We start from the raw sequence: 16,575 nt of genomic DNA on the forward strand, positions 1-16,575 counted from the left end.
CCCCACACACACACACAAACAGAAAACAGGCGTTATGTTAAAACAATTAGTATAAATCATGCTTACATGCCAGCTTTACACCTACAATGGGTGCAGGTCTAACAAGGTAATAATGAACCTGAGATTTACCAAGATTTTAATCCTAGTCTTCCCACAGTTAGAAGCCCATGCCTAAAATACCTGTGCCTCATTTAACTTCATTTTGCCAATCAGAAAGTAAACACTTACCAGGCTACTCGATAGCTTTCATGTGGAAAGACATACAGAAATATTTTTTTCAACATTTTTATTGATTTAAATTTTTTTCTGAAAAAAAATAAAATAATCCATCGCCTATTTTAGAGAAATTTATTCAAGTAATTACCATTTATTCTCTGAAAATTACATTTCCTTTACCATTCCACAACATAGCACAGCAACAATAAAAGATCAGCAGCCATTAAGGTATTGCAACAAAACACATTTATTCTGCAGGTCTTAAATCAGTTTGAAATGTGTAGTGCAACAACAATATGTTAAGATAATTGGTTCAAAATTTTGATATCTATTTGAAATAATTCATTGGAAATTTAATTTATGCTTTCCCAAATAATTTTTCCTTGGGTTAACACTGTCACCATTCAGTATGTCTCTCTGGATGTGCACGTAACTGTATGTGCACATACACACATATAGGGTGACTGTCTGTGTATACACACGTACAAAACCAAATTTAAACATATTTTAGTAAACATCTTTTCTTCTTGATTTTTAGGGCCTTCTAACAGCAGCCATACAGATACTTTATCTGTGATATGCTTCTGAACTAGAACAAATGTTTCTGTAGTCCTTAGAGCCAATAAAAATACACAAAACATTTTCTTCACAGACATATTCACTTCAATGCACAAAACCCTTCCATTGCTCCATTTATTCCATTAGTGTAGGGGCTTAAATGATGCATGAGGCTTTCAGCAGAGGTAAATGTCATTTTTAAGAACCCAATAAAAAGATGAACAATACAGCAACCATAACTCAATACTGAAGAATATTTGCAAATAAAAGTAAAACTGTAAACAGTACATTCAGGTCCAGCCTCAGACAGAAAGTAAAGTAATTTCTCCTGATGGCACACAGGCCCCGATTCCAATCAGCATTTCGGAATGTGCTTATTAACATTACGCACTGGCTTTCGTCAATACAAGTTCATACGCTTTCTTGAGCCAGGGTCTCAATGATTAGAAGAGGCTCAATTACAAATTAGAAGTAGCAAAACAGTCAATAGTGCACTGGCAAAATTAAAATCTACAAACTCGTTTCGGAATTAACAATTGGTCAAATGAGGTAAGTGCAAACTCTGAAAGACTAAACTTGCTTTGTTAGTGCTATATTCCAGAAGAATAAATACAAAACACTACAAAATATTTGGGTTTGATCTCATTTTCCCTGTACTTCCTAGCAGAGTTGCCAGATACATTACTTAAGTCATTTGTCTAATTTCTTCAATCAAACAAATTATTTTTCCAATTAAGCTGCTCAATGCAATCAAGAATAGAAGTAAATGATGTGAGAAATGTTACGGCACCTGTGACTACCAAAAATAGAAGAGGGGATAAGTGAGCCTACTGCTTCTGTATGGGAAGAAATTCAGTAGCACCCTCAAAACTATGCGTTAACAAAAATCAAATGTCATTGATGCTGATTAAATCGAATTTTTCCTTTGAAATTTTAAGGAATTAAGAGACTATTTAAAACAATTTCCAATAAACAAGAACTAGTTTAAAATTCTCTCTTCTAACGTAAAAGGTCTGGCCAATTCCAATCAAACTTGAGGAACACTAAAGGCGTCAGTAAGTTCTTGAAAGGCTGGTGACAATCTGTGGCAGAGCGGCCAACCAGAACACAGAAGGGACAGCAGCAAAATGAAGCAGACGCTGATATTAATGCTTCCCCTGAAGCAAAGGTGCAGTATGAGCTCATTAGCTCTCTGCTCTGTGGTCCTGCTGCTGAACCAGACAGCATCTGCAACACCTGGAAACAGCCTCAGCACAGCAGTGCCTTTTGCCCATCCATCTGTTATGGGACAAAGTAAAAACTGGGATATGCCATGAGACAGGAAGGAGGCAATCCCATGGGATAAGTGAAGGTGAGATCCACAAAACAACTGAAGGAACCCAAATTATTTCATTGCTCACATAGGTTTTGTTTTGAAGCCAGATTCTGATTTTTAAATTTAAGGAACTCAGGGCTTAAAAAACAAAGTAGCTGCAAGGTAGCACATCATGTACATCAACTGCTACTTACATACTCGGACTACAGCAAATAAGGTAACTGAAGCTGTTGTGTCAACCTTGGGACCTCTCACACTCAGAAGAGGAGCCACCCTACACAATTGTAGCACAAGCATTTCCTAGTCCCCGCAAACAGCATTCTGTTCACCTTTGTCCTCATGGTCAAGGGAGGGGTTAATCTCCTCACCCACTTAGTAACTGGCACTTCTTGAGTGAGTTAGTACCCTTCCGGTAGATCTGGTTGTGTGTGGACCATTTTTTCTTAAGGAAATTAATTTCTCGAGTGAATATTAAATATTCATCAGATGCTAGCAACTTGGTCAGCACCAAGCAAGCTCTAGCCTAACAGTGATAGAGAAGTCTGCCTTTGTCACTCTGAGCTAACCAAGGTCTGTTTAAAAAATTACTTCACCCTGTTGAGCAAAAAGAGATGATGCTACTCTTCCAATTCATATGCCCTTTTAAAGTAGATGCTGCTTTGAAGACTTCTTTTTGTCATCCTCAGTATTCTCTCTCATTGCTTAGATGTCATTATCAGATGTACACCATATAGACACAGTTTTGAGACACAAGAACTCATACATTGTCTTATCTACTACATTCCTCTCCCTTTTGATTCTTTCACATGCCGCTCTCTCAGAGGACATATCTATGGGAGCAGATCCTAATTTTATTCTTAAATACAAAAAAACCCACCAAACCCCAACTCATGTAAAAATCACTTTTCAAAGCAGATGTTACTTGTTTTTATAGTGTTAGACAATTAAAAGTATTGCAAGCCAACAGTATGAATTTCAGTGTATATCTTGTCTTCCTTCTAAAAATATTTCTCCAGTACTTACAAGATAGTACAGAATACAAACATAGCAAAAGCTTTTGATAGTGCTTAGAATTATTATATCAACAAAAATCTGCAACAAAAAATAATAGGCAAAACCCTGGTGTCATTGCACTGCACAGGAGAACTTCCAAATTTCACGAGTTTTACATAATCAGTTCTCTCAGTTCAATCTTAAATTATAGCATGTGGCATACGCATATACAAAACCAACAGCTGCATATAAACAAATTATATTTCCTCTGCACTGTACAAACTACACACATCAAGAAAGACTACTTTTGCCCAGAAAAATATATACACACACATATACATATATATAAAAAAATAAAAACTTCAGACTCAGGAAATCAGCTGGAGGTTTCACCATGAAGTGCTTTGTTCTTCTGCAGTACTGTATTTAGTTCCTGAATCACATTTGATGGCAATTTGTTATCCAATTCCAAAGTAGTTTTGTTTGTTTTGTTCTTATTTTTCTTCAGTGCCTTATGTGGTCTTTGGTGTAGGTCAGTCATCCCTGCACCAACATCCTCAGAGATCAAGCTCCGATGTGTTTTTGCATGATTTCGCAATTTCTCCTCCTTCTGTTCCAAACATTGTGCCACAATAGATGCTTTTGCTTTCAAGTTTTTTCTTTCTTCCAGAAAGTCTTTTTCATGATGCTCACCAAATTTTGATTTCCCAGACTGCAGTTCTATATTCTGAGCAAACAAGCAAAGAGAAATAAGATCATTCACATTAACACAATATTCAATAATATTTAGATTGCAATTTTTGCTCGTTAGTTTCACATAACAGTTTAAAAGAAAAATCAATTTTACCCAAGAGCTGAGACAGCACAGTTAATAGTTTTAAATTCCCACAATTTGTGCTATTATCATTTAGTAAGCATTTTTACTAAGCATATTTTCTCAATTAGTGATACTTCTGAAAATTACATAAATATTTCAAATAAATGCACCATGACAACGAAGACATTCATTTTCATATATTCACAATTTGATTTTTCATTCTACCACAGCAGCCTAAATTTTAATGTTTTACAGCAGATCCATATACTCTTAAAAACTCAGAATTCTTAAACAAATACAACTGAGAATGTTGCAATTTCGATAACTTAATGGCTGAGCTACATGAATATACAGAAGATAATTTTACAGGATCACATAAACATTTTCAGCAGCTGTGCAGTACTACCTGATAAATTATAAAGATTGCTTTTTCAAATTTTGGCTAGCAATTTTAAGGAACATACTGGGAACTCAGATAAAACAACAAATTGATGGCAATGCAAGTGTTCCATATTGGTAGGCTGTTTTCAAGTTCTTAAGCTGCAGGAAATGACAGGTAAATCAAATACTGCATCTAAATTTGCAACTGGTGTGGCCCATTAGAAGCACATCTGTACAGTGAAAGGAAAGTGCCGAGAACCCGACATCCACACTAACACTATTTTAGGGATTTTTTTTTTGTTTGTTTGTTTGTTTTAAATACACTTCAGATTAGCTTTAGCTTTCTCCTACTGGCAGGAGGCCTATTTCTGGCTGCAGCGCATTAGACATGCTCCTGCAGAACATCTTCAACTTGAGTTTCATCTGAAAGCAATCCAAGTTCACATGCTCCAGAACCGCTCTACAATATGAAGCAAAACACAGTAAATGGGAACAACTGGAAAAATTGCTCCTAAAGTGCACTCCTGATTCTAACTAGAACACTCATGTAGATGTATCTGAACTAGGTTCTCTCTAGTGTTTGAATATTTTTTTTATGTTTGCTTTAACATATATGAGGTATCAAGATTCTAAGAGACAAATTGCTCATATGCTGTGGATGAATAACTCCACAAAAATCTAGTGAAACAGAAAGAGTGCCACACAGGAAAGACAAAAAGAAACAAAGCCTCCCTCAGCTTTGAGTATCTTCTAGTAGTCCACAAAGATGTCGTACATGAAAGAAGAATTCCAAGACCTCATTTTCTTTGAGAGCTATAAGGCTCTTCCACAAAAGGAATGATCTGCCTCCCGCCACACCAACTGAGCAGACAGAACACAATAAATTCCTCTACCATTCTTGTTTGCCTTATATGTTTTAAAGTGACATTTCTTTCTTCACGAGGACAGCAAACATAAGCCCATTACAAAAAGTGAGTGTTGATGCAGCAAATTAGTTGCTGTGTAGGAAGAAAAACAGTAAATTATTAAATGAGTTTACATTGAAGAGATCTAAGCTATAAAACAAAGTCTAAATTTGTGCAGACTCTTGAAATTTCACCTGAGCTAGCATCTGTTCAATAAGAAACAAACATTTGGATGATATAAATCACAGTTTTTAAAAGGGCAGATAAAGGGGTTATTTTATTTTATTGGTATCACTTTTAGCACTAAGAAGGCTGGTATTTCTATTTGCATTCACCAAGAATGAAAGCTACCCATTAACAATGAAGCACCAGTGGCCCTGAAATGCAAAAAATTAAATCAGTCCCAGAACAGCAATGCACACCAAGAGTTCATACTGCTACATGGGTTACCACTGCTGCACGCTATGGAGCAGATTTTAGCTTGCCTGAAGACTCTTCTAAATTCTACTGCCATCAGTAACAACTGCTATCAGTTGAAAATCTCCTGCTATCACCTAAGTCAGCAAGAAGAATCCTAATATTTAACGTGTTCAGCTATATTCAGTGAAAAAAAGTTCAAGGCAATTGATGAACTATCCCTACGTGGGGACTTCTGTTCTGCCAAATATTTGAAAAAGCTGTAATTTTCCATTTAAAATAATTTCTTTCCATTTAAAATAATGTTCTTGCATGAACAAGAGAACAGTGAGATTGTCACCAGTAATTCCGTTCAATTAACAAAATAATAATAAAAGAATGATCTGTGATAATATACACGCTGTATGTGAAATGTAAATTGTCATGCAGTACCTTTCAGAAAATACAGTAACACACTCCAAACTATCGCTGTTAACTGAGATATGAATTACTTGTGAAATTCAGTCAGGAGCAACAACCATCTATTTACAGAATTTTTTACATTTTGTTTCTATTTTGCATCTTTTGAGAAGAGAAATACCAACTACACTTGTGAAATCAGTACAGTTCTGCTAAACTGGGTTATTACCAGGAGCCCTTTATATAATGCAAGTAGAAACAGATCAAATACAGCATTCAAATTTAAAGGTTGCCTACTTCTCTGAAACAGTCTTCTTTATTGGCATGTAGCCCTTTAACACAGATTACTACTCAACATTTAGAGCTTTTAAAGTAGATTCAGTATATACAGGAGTGCTAATTCCCAGACATTTATATTGCAAGAATATTCAATTGATGGAGCCAAATTCTGGTACTCAAATTAGAGCACTAACAGTTACAAACAGTTTCCCTTATAAATTACATAACAAAATGATGTGTGAACAAAACTGTCACATCAAATTTAATAATAATATTATTTCTTAGTATTTGATCTGCTGCCCACTGTTAGTCACATGATATAAATTACACTGCCGGACTCCATACTTTTCTCCCAATAACCCCTAATGGCAAAAGCAACAATTTAATGTCAGAAGCAGCTGTTTGCCTCTAAATTTCAGCCCCTTAAATCAAGTAATTGGTGAAAAAATTCGTAATAATATGTACATCTAACTACATTTTTCCTTTTTCTGCAGATGATCAAAAAAATATGGAGCAACTCCTTCATTATCCCTATGACATACTGTTCCTTTCAAAACACTATACAGGTATAACCTATTATAAGTCAGTATGGTATTTGACCATGGCTTGAAAGAAAGTTTTTCCTCATTCCTCAATCTTCCTGTATTTTGAAATAAAATTACAGACTTATTGCAGATATACAGCAATGTATTTCTATTTCAGTTAAATGATTCTATATGAGAAACATGCGTATTTTAAATGCATTATCCATGTATGCAACAAGTGGTACAGAAATAATGCAAAACTTTGGATTCTATTTGTTATTGGAAGGATTCTTAATTATACAGTATTTCCAAACTTTCTGTATTATATATTTATCTTGTTAGCACAAAATAAAATTACTTCCAATAATGTGAAAAGAGAAGACATTCAATATAGACTTTTTAGCACACAACATTAATATTAAACTTGTTGGTTTCTGGGTGTCTTCGAGTTGTTCCCCCCCACACCACTTATCTTCACATCAAAGATGTCACTTTCTTCACCGTTTGGAAAACTTTCAGTCTCTTTTCCTGCCTACAGGAAGATAACTTTGATCACATTTCTACTACAAGTTTATGCACTGATCTGTAAACAGACCTCCATTTTTCATAAATCAGCATCTTTCAGAAAATGCTTGCTCCTCTTACTACTTTCTAATGCTTTAAAATGGAGATATTTTTGCTTGTTGAAGCACTACAAATACATGGAAAGACTGAAGGCGTGGTGTCCAAATGGATATCTGTTGCTTTACTGACTACACTGCTGTACAATATTTCTCCTTAATATTATACAATATATCATATTGTATATTTACTTTCCACCACTACTTTACTGTTCATTCCAGTTTTGGCTTTCCATGTAAAAAAAAAGTGTTAGTTTTTATTTTCCATAATATAATTTTGTGTTAACCTTCCTAAAGTATGGAAATATCCTTTAATAAAACTTCTCTAGATCTAGTCATGGCATAAATAATGAAGACTGTAATCATCTACTTTTAAATGCAGAATTCCTCTTAAGTTGCAGTGCACAAAACATTAGAGTCCTTCCTAATCAGGCACATTATCAACAAAAATAATAATAAAAAAATAATTCTAGTATTATAAGGTATTAGGAATTTTAAATAATGAAGCTCAATATCCAGTAAGACCGTTATCCTAGAGCATCTGAATTTGCAGGCATCTCAAAGAATGTATTAGAGATCTCAGCTGTACCTGCATAAATGACAGGTAGGAGACATAACTAAGAGTTATGAAGTTTTTTGAATGACAAAATCTATGATTTAATTTCATCAAAAAAGTTTAAAAAAGCAAACATTAGAAGGAATTTATCAAAGAACTGCAAAAATACTTTCTGAGAGAAGGTTAAAATGAAAGGACAAATTAAACAAAACAGGAAAACCGTAATTGCATTCACACTGTATTACACTCATTTGCCAAGGCAGAGCTGAAATGCCTGAAGAAAGCGTAACGAAAGATGGAGTTGCCTTTTAGATAAAGCACTACTTTTACCTTTGCTTTTGGTTTGCTATGGAACTGATCAGTGCCTGTGTGTGAACCGCTGTCTCTGTAAGTGGCGATAACACAGACCATATTATCTACCTCCCTTCAAAATCTTCTAAAACATGCAAAAAATAATACTGCATACAGTCAAAGGACCAAGCTGTTTTGTTTCAACATTTATTCTCTGTTGCATTCAGATTAGTTACCGTTATTTTTCCCATGCAGAACAGTGCCTCCACTACCACTGCTTCTTCTCAGCTGGAAGTAAGGCAAATAAGTGCTCCCCACAGGTATCAGTAGCTCTATGTGGATACCAGAAATTCATCTCTAGCTAATATGAGAAGGTTGAGATATATCACTAGTACACGTAATGTAGTGACACAGCTCAGTCTCTGCAAAGAGTTGTAACTAAACCCTCTTGCTCTTCATTGAGACTAATAAAATTACAACTTAAATGTATCACAGTTAGTTCCATCTGAGCTTCTCCATTACATTCACAGAGTAGATAACTAAAACAGTGCAGTTATTTTAGACAGAAGATATGGTAGAATACACACGGAAGGACAGTTTTCACGGACCTCACTAAAACACAACTGTAATAAAGTGCAATGCAATAACATGCATTATATTGCCAGGTAAAAGTCCTATTCACTTCTAATGAACAAATGCTCAAAAAACCCCCCAAACACAAATAAAAATCCACTATTGATTTACTGAACAGCCAAAGAGGTGACACAAGTTTAGGTCACAATGGTTTTTTTTTTTTTACCTGAAATTGTCCTAACTGTTCCTTTAATGACAAAACAATGAAAAGGACATTGGTAATAAGATCATCTACATTTTATATTTATCCAGCTCTAGAGAGTTCATTATTACTGGACTATTTAAAAGCATAGCATTGTGGATAGAAGTTCTACACCAAGTTAAAACCCCACTTACTTCTGTACTCCCTCTGGTTTTACAAGTGTTCTTCTCCTGTTGAATGGGAATTAGCGGTAAGCCTCCGACCTTTGGACTTTTAGTTATCGACTGTTTTCTTGCTTTTCCCACAGGTGGCCATACATCTGCATGCTAAAGAAAAAAATTATTCCTTATCTTTGGTGTGGAATTTCATAAGCACACAACGTTCTTTCGTATGTAAAAGTCTCTTGTAAAAAACTATCTACTGCACAACACTATGTCTCTTGTGGGAGAAGAGGGAAACCACTATGGTGCTTAAAATAACGTTAATATTTTATAAGTAATGCATAATATTGAGTGAAGAGAACCAAAATGTGTCTCTACAATTTTCATTTATCAAACATCTTCCCTCCATACTATTTTTCCAATTATCTTCTAAGAATACCAAATACCATCAAACAAGTCACACACATTGACTTGATACACAATTTCAACACTCCACATTAGCATGCTTTCATGAGTCCCAGCAAAACTTTCTAAAATAAAATAAAATGACCCCAATTTGCAAACATTTCAAAATTTGTATTAATAATTTAGGAGAAAATCATCACTTAACCTACAATAACAACATGTGTTATGCAAAAGGAAATGGCTTGACATTCTAAATGCTCCAAAAACACAATCTACAAATAAACAGATGTGGCATCAGTAATAGTCTTTGCTTTAGCTCTACTGAAACAGGTCAGTTTTTGGGAGAACTCTGAAGTTTGCAGCTTCATTCTGATTAAAACATGACTGGGAAGAGAAGGGAAGAAAAGAATCATTAACTGAATATTTAAAATAAAACATTCCCTTTCTGTAAGAGGTCTATAATGAACTTATTAGTAGATCATGTAGAATTCATCATGTAGGAATCAGAGTACATGTGCTTGAAGCTCAGAGGCCTGTGCTGATGTTAATGGTAACCAGAAAGACAGCTCTGAGGACAAGGTAGTGTAACAGTATTTTCCTGAAATAGCTTCAACATGAGATTCTGTGAATCAAAGAGGATGTACAAGGAGTACAGAAGAATAGTTTCTAAAGCTTGGAGATGAGCGCACGAAGATAAATAAGGACAAGTCTAAAGGAAATTGGCAAGCCAGAACTGAAAGGAACCCTAATGAAAGCCGAGAATGCTTCCTGTAAATATTGGCAAAATACTAATCCAAAGCATCATTTATAATAAATAGGAAACAAGAAGCTCTGTCTGAACGTAAGAAAAAAAACCAACCCTTTTTTACTGTAGGAGTGATTTAACACTGGAACAAATTGCCCAGAGAGGTTGTGGAGTCTCCAGTTACTCAAACCTGACTGAACACAGCCCTGAGCAACCTGCTCTAGCTGACCTTGCTTTGAACACAGGGATTTGACTAGATGATCCCCAGAGGTCCCTTCCAACCTAAACAATTATGTGACACTGTCCAAATCTGTAATAGATTTCTTTTCACAGGTGTCAGGATCTTCAGTGTCCTTAATTTTTTAAATGGTATTCAATCTTCCAAATCCATGAAGTAAGAAGTCTCTTCAAGACTGTATACAAAAATCCAGCTGAGGAGCTGTGATCATACTTGCAGATGGTTTGCAAGTAAAAACAGCGTTACTATTAAAAAGCCATCAGAATCAGTGATCAACAACTTAGAATAGCAGTCTAGAAATCAGAAACCCCAATTCCAAATTTAGGAAAAGTATTTTATAGATTCATATCTCTATGGACCAAAAAATTCTCACACATGGTGCTGACCAGGGTAATGTAAAAGTTCTTCCCAGCGAACATTAAGAACATTTTCTTCCGATGAAACACTGAGAACATATTATCTGGAATAGCAGGTCTTACCAACTCAAATCAGTTTATTGTGGACCAAGATACAAGAAACATGTGATTCAGAAAGTGACTGAGAAACTTTTAAGTCAGCTTCTGAAGGAAGCTGACTCCCTTAATTCTCAGCAAGCTTAAGGAAACTATCCCTGTCAGTTAAGCAGCCTGATTTCCCTTTTGTGTCTGTAACATTTCTTAAAATAGAACTCTGGGAAAGTACATCAGAAATACTAGCAAAGTATTAGGGCACATAATAAATGTATTTATTCATAGTTTTGACCTATCTGCTCAACTGCACCTCATGGTAATATAATATGCCTCTCTCAAAGGCAATGGAACTGGAAGAATATTGTGTCCATCTTCATATCAATTAATTACTTCTAACTGTATGCTATGTATACTATTCAGTGATTTGCACAAAACTATTCTAGAATTCAGGAATTAAGTTTCAGCCATACTTTTCAGGATGATTTTGCATAGAACTGAAAGAAACAATGGTCCTCCTTCAAACCCTCTTAGTATTTACCAGCTTGAAGTACAAGATTAATAACCTCTGGGCTAACTTGACCTTCCGTATCAAAGTACTCTGATACTAGATTACAGTGGTACCTACACTTTGATATTTATATTCTCTGCACTTTTTATACTACAAAAATAAACATTATCAGAAAACAGCGGGGGGGGGGGGAGGGGGAAAGATAACAATAGTACTACTGTCTAACTGAGATTAATTACCAATAAAGTCTTATTCTGCTCAAGCACTAAGGAGCTGAGTAACACAGATTTATCTCCCTCCTAATTGCACTGGATCATTAAATGTCAATGTCTTAACTCTTCAAGACCTACTTTACAGTATTTTTCAATTTGTAATCTAAGCTATTCCACTGACAAATAAAATATACTGCCTGCAGCCTCTCTAACATAAAGGTGTTCAAATACTGTGATAACAGATAAGGGAAAAGACAAGCTATCTTCCCTAAAGATGGCCTCAATTTGAAAATTCTAACTAGAAATAACCTCAGTTGACATTTACAGTTTTCTGGTTTAGAAATGGGATAATGTAATAATAATTGTCTGCTCCTGCATGATACAAAACATTTTGAGATCTTACAGTAAGCTTTAGCTACATGAGCCATTGCATTCTCAAGGAGATTTACTGTAAATTATATTTAAAGCAGTAGATTGTAATAAGAACAATACAGCAAATCTGCATCGTTAGCACTTAAATTTCTCATGTAACTCAAAGACTGACAACTTTACTGATGTCCAGAATGCTGATTAAAAAAAACCCAAAAGCAAACAAACCAAGAAACTCCACAAAAAAACCCCCAAATCTAAAACAAAACCAAAAAAAACCCCAAAGCCCCTCCCAATGTAGCTTATTTGTATTGCTAATTCATTGTACTGTTCATTCATTGGAATGGAGTTTTTTAAAACAATAGTATTAATTCATAGCATTTTTTTTTAAATGCACACAAAATATTTTTTGTTAGAAAAAAGTATCCTGAACATTGAGCAGTGCGTCTCAGTTTTTTTATCTATGTTGGCAGAAGAATATTTTACATACCACACTACCCGATCAGAATCTTAATAGATTGCTCTTCTTGTGATTTTACGTGAAAAGGACTTCAACAGTTACCAAGCTTGTATGAGTTATTTCTAAGTAGCCTATATCAATAACCTCTGAGCCTATTTGTTGTGACACCACTCATGTTATGCCCATGAGATGTATGCCAGGACCGGTGGCTGTTTCCATAGAAACTACAACAGTTACTTCAGTTAAGGGAGCTGAATAAGACAAAAATTTGGAAGTCTTACTTACAAGGCATGCATTACACTTCTAGCACTACTGTCTACGAAGGTCAGATTCTGTTACAGAAAGCCTCTAAGTAGTATGTATTGCAACAGTCTTGTGCCCAGTCCACTTTATGTAATACATAAAGCTCACAGGTAATCATAAATATGGTGATGTTTATATTCACAGCGATTCCTCAAAGTTCCTTGAACATCGTGGGAAAGACAAATCTGACACAAATACAAAATCCTTTTAAAACCTTAAACTATGTTCCAGTCTCCTGTCAGGTTGAATTCTTCCCATCTCTCTTACTCCCACTTCCTCCTATGTAAATATTAAACTCCATTTGCAAGGATGTGTTATATGGCACTCGAACGTACACCCTCCTTACTCATTATCTAGGAGCAAGCAGAAGATTAGTTAACTTAGGATAATGCCTATCCAACACAATTAATTGTCAGTGTTAACTAAGCTAACCAGGATACCAGAGAAATACAGCTGTATTGGCACAGCTCTTCAACAGGGCTAGTTCACACCACTATGCTTTTAAACAGGACACCCTTCTTTCATGACTACTTTGCACGCAGCATCCAAAGTAGTAAGCACAGAAATAGCACTCGGACATTGTGGCACACAGACACACCCATTAGGTCAATGGCCAGAATTTCACCCAGAAGAGTTTATTACTGCAAAGGAAATACGTTGTCTGTCTTTAACCAACTTCTCTACAACACAACAGGAGCGAAAAAAAAAAAAATAAAGATGCCGCCAGAATGTAATGTTCTCCCTTACTCTCAAAGCAGTCAGCTTTCATATGAAAGTGACATTACAAATAAAGTCTTCATAGACTGAGACCCATCTTTTTGTAGTTTTATTACATTGAGTGTTCCAGAAACTTTAATGGCATTGCAACTTTATCTGTAACATATCCACAATCCATACATATCATTGTTTAGTGGGATTTTCATAACAGCAGTAAGTTACATTTCTTTGATCAGATCAGTACCTGTGCAGTAAAAATGCTGATCATCCACTCCATCTGTGCATCTTGTCCATCACAACATATATACCTAGAACGCAATATATAATTAACAAGAAAACCAAAAAACCCTCCTGTTGCAGTTAAACATATTAAAGAATAGGCTTCTAAACAACTTCAAAGAGTGCTTACATTCCTTTATGAATGCTGTCTATATTTATTATTAACACTCCCATAAAAAGATAGGGAAATATAAATACTTCAAATTGATCACTCTACCCTACTTTGAAGACAATGCATGTACTTTATTTAAAGCATGTGCATAGGTTTAAAATCTATCATTATAAATATATAAAAATCATTTGCTTTATCAAAAGATTACCAAAACACACAAATCAAGACCATCTATTTAATTAAGAAAAACATAGCAAAAAAATACAAGCAAAATACTGCCCATTAGTTTTCAAACATTCTTATTTTGAAGTTGAACATTTCAACAAATATTAAACACTGAAGTTAAACCAATCATGTGTTTCGCATTTACCTACCACTGGTGCTTTTCAGAAAATACTGCAAGTCCCCAGCTGAAACAAATAAAATTTTCAAAAATTAGTTCCAGAAAATCATGACAGGGACATATTCCTCAAACTGCAGAGATCCATTACCTTTAAACAATGCTTTTAAGTGAAAATAAATAAATAAATAAATAAAATTACAAAGTGTAAATGTGTACTGTAGATCTAGAATGAAATTGTGGGTTTGATGACGGATTTTGCTTGTTTTCTCACAAAGGGTTATAGCCAAGCCCTGCAGATGATCGCTAACTTGCGTCATTTTGGCTGTGGCTGTACTTTCTGAAAGCTGCTGGAAATAAAACTGCTAAGATGGTGGCCAGCAGAGTGACCACTACAGTGTGGAAGTCACAGAAGAAAGAGAGGTATGTTTGCACTATAAACAGAAGGAATCACATGAGTCTACAGAGATTGAAAAATTGCTGAAAAAAAGGGAGTAAATGCACAATGAAGCCTCTGAGGTGAAAGAAACACAGACACTCCTGGAGATCCAGAAGAGGCTTTGCAAAGTCTGCTTTTGAAAGTAGACTGAAAATAAACCTCAAAGGAAGAACCTACCTGCAAAGACTCATTTACATAATCTTTTTATTCCTATTTTGGACTAATCTCCTACTCATTCGGCGCTTAACTGAAAAAGCCAAAAACCATGAACTTTTTTGCTAACAGAACTAAGCTTTGAAATTTACAGACCTTTTTGGGGCATTTTGATGTGCCAACCGTAAAGGAAAAGTTCAAGCAGATCTGTGTAAAGGCTACAGCCAACTTAGAATCCTATGTACATTGTCTCAAAGCTTTGACTGAACAAGTACTGGAAACATCTGAGAAACACAGGTGTCATTTTCCACTGCTCTTTTCCAGAGACATAATCACTGATGTTTGTAAAGGGCTAGAAGTAGTCTTCAGCTAGAAGAAGAAACATCAAAATAACAAGGATCCTGAAAAAGGAAAATCTACTGAACAACAGGGACTGTCACTAAAGGCCATGAGTAGTTGGTTTTCTGTTTTTTCTTGGTGCAAAGAAGGTGCGTCCACCAATGAAATGCAGAACACACTACAAAACTAAGTGAGCTAGCAGCAAACATATCCACAAGAGATAATACACTTAAGATTAAGAAAAGCTGATCAATAAAGTAATTTCCTAGCACAGAAGAGTTAACATGGAACACAAAAACAGGAGACAAACAGAACAAATAATATTATAGAGGGTAATTTAATTCAGCATACTTCTATTGGCTTCTTGACTTTTCCTTGTTCCACAACGTTTTATATTCCCCTTTCTTGATGATACTACAAATACCTTGCTACATAGTGTTTAACTTGTTTTCTTTTCTATTCTTACTTTGTTGGTGGCTTCATTTTCTTTTTCACTCCAAGATAAAGCTTCAGGGAATTGACAGGCAACACTTTTTCAGGTTTGTTAGCCTGCAAATAAAATAAGATTCTAATTATTTTATCAGGAATGTGCAAAAGAAAAAATGTCACATGACTGTCTTCACAGCTAGGCTTGTTTCATGGGCTATACCCCTCTTTTCTAACATACCATTTTGTTTTTCTCTTTCCCATTGACAAAGTATGTCAATCACTATTACTGGAAGCAAACTAATTAAGAACATGAAGTCACAAAACTAACATAACTGGAATAATGAAGATGTGGTGGTAAAATTCATAAAACTGGAGTGCTGTAACATATGGACACAAGCTCTTTCAGAGAGATGGTCAGGGAAGATGAGGAGTGGGGCTGCCCTCTGTTAAAGGAGCTCTTCTATGGGATGGACAATATCATGGTGAGTATTTGCTTCAGACCACCTAATCAAGATGAAAAAAAGCAGATGAAGTCTTTAAGCAACCCAAGAAGTCTCTGGATAACAGATCCTGACTCTTATGGGGCAGGGGATGGGGAAAGCAGGGCTTTCCTCCCCCTGGTATCTTCTGGAAGGGCAATACAGTGGGACACAAGCAATCCAGCTGATTTCTGGAGGGTGTCAGAGATAAATTCTTGACATCAGTACTGGATGGGTCAACAAGGGGTGATGCACAACTGGATCTGCTACTCACAGACAAGGAAGAACTTGTCAGGCATGTGATAATCAATGGCAGTATTGGGCCCAGTTACCATGAAATAGCAGAGCACAAGATCCTGAGGGTAAAAAAGATGACAAGAAGCAGAGGACAG

At 35.5% G+C, this 16,575-nt stretch overlaps 1 protein-coding gene across 4 annotated transcripts in view; it reads right to left on the reverse strand.

The window, feature by feature from the left end:
* Positions 1 to 336: 336 nt before the first annotated feature.
* The window catches only part of ARAP2 (ArfGAP with RhoGAP domain, ankyrin repeat and PH domain 2), a 136,546-nt gene continuing 120,307 nt past the window's right edge, over positions 337 to 16,575 (reverse strand). For 3 of the 4 annotated variants that reach the window (XM_054824559.1, XM_054824558.1, XM_054824557.1), the window contains exons 29-33: positions 15,742 to 15,824; positions 14,379 to 14,414; positions 13,858 to 13,921; positions 9,241 to 9,372; positions 337 to 3,809 (exon numbers count right to left, since the gene is read on the reverse strand). In XM_054824559.1, coding sequence (XP_054680534.1) covers positions 3,459 to 3,809; positions 9,241 to 9,372; positions 13,858 to 13,921; positions 14,379 to 14,414; positions 15,742 to 15,824 — 666 coding nt within the window. In that variant the 3' untranslated portion in view covers positions 337 to 3,458. Of the gene's footprint in view, positions 3,810 to 9,240; positions 9,373 to 13,857; positions 13,922 to 14,374; positions 14,415 to 15,741; positions 15,825 to 16,575 lie in introns of those variants that run through there. The other variant, XR_008576948.1, reaches the window with a different exon arrangement.

This window comes from Grus americana, chromosome 4, assembly GCF_028858705.1.
Source record: "Grus americana isolate bGruAme1 chromosome 4, bGruAme1.mat, whole genome shotgun sequence".
NCBI classification, from domain to species: Eukaryota; Metazoa; Chordata; class Aves; order Gruiformes; family Gruidae; genus Grus; species Grus americana.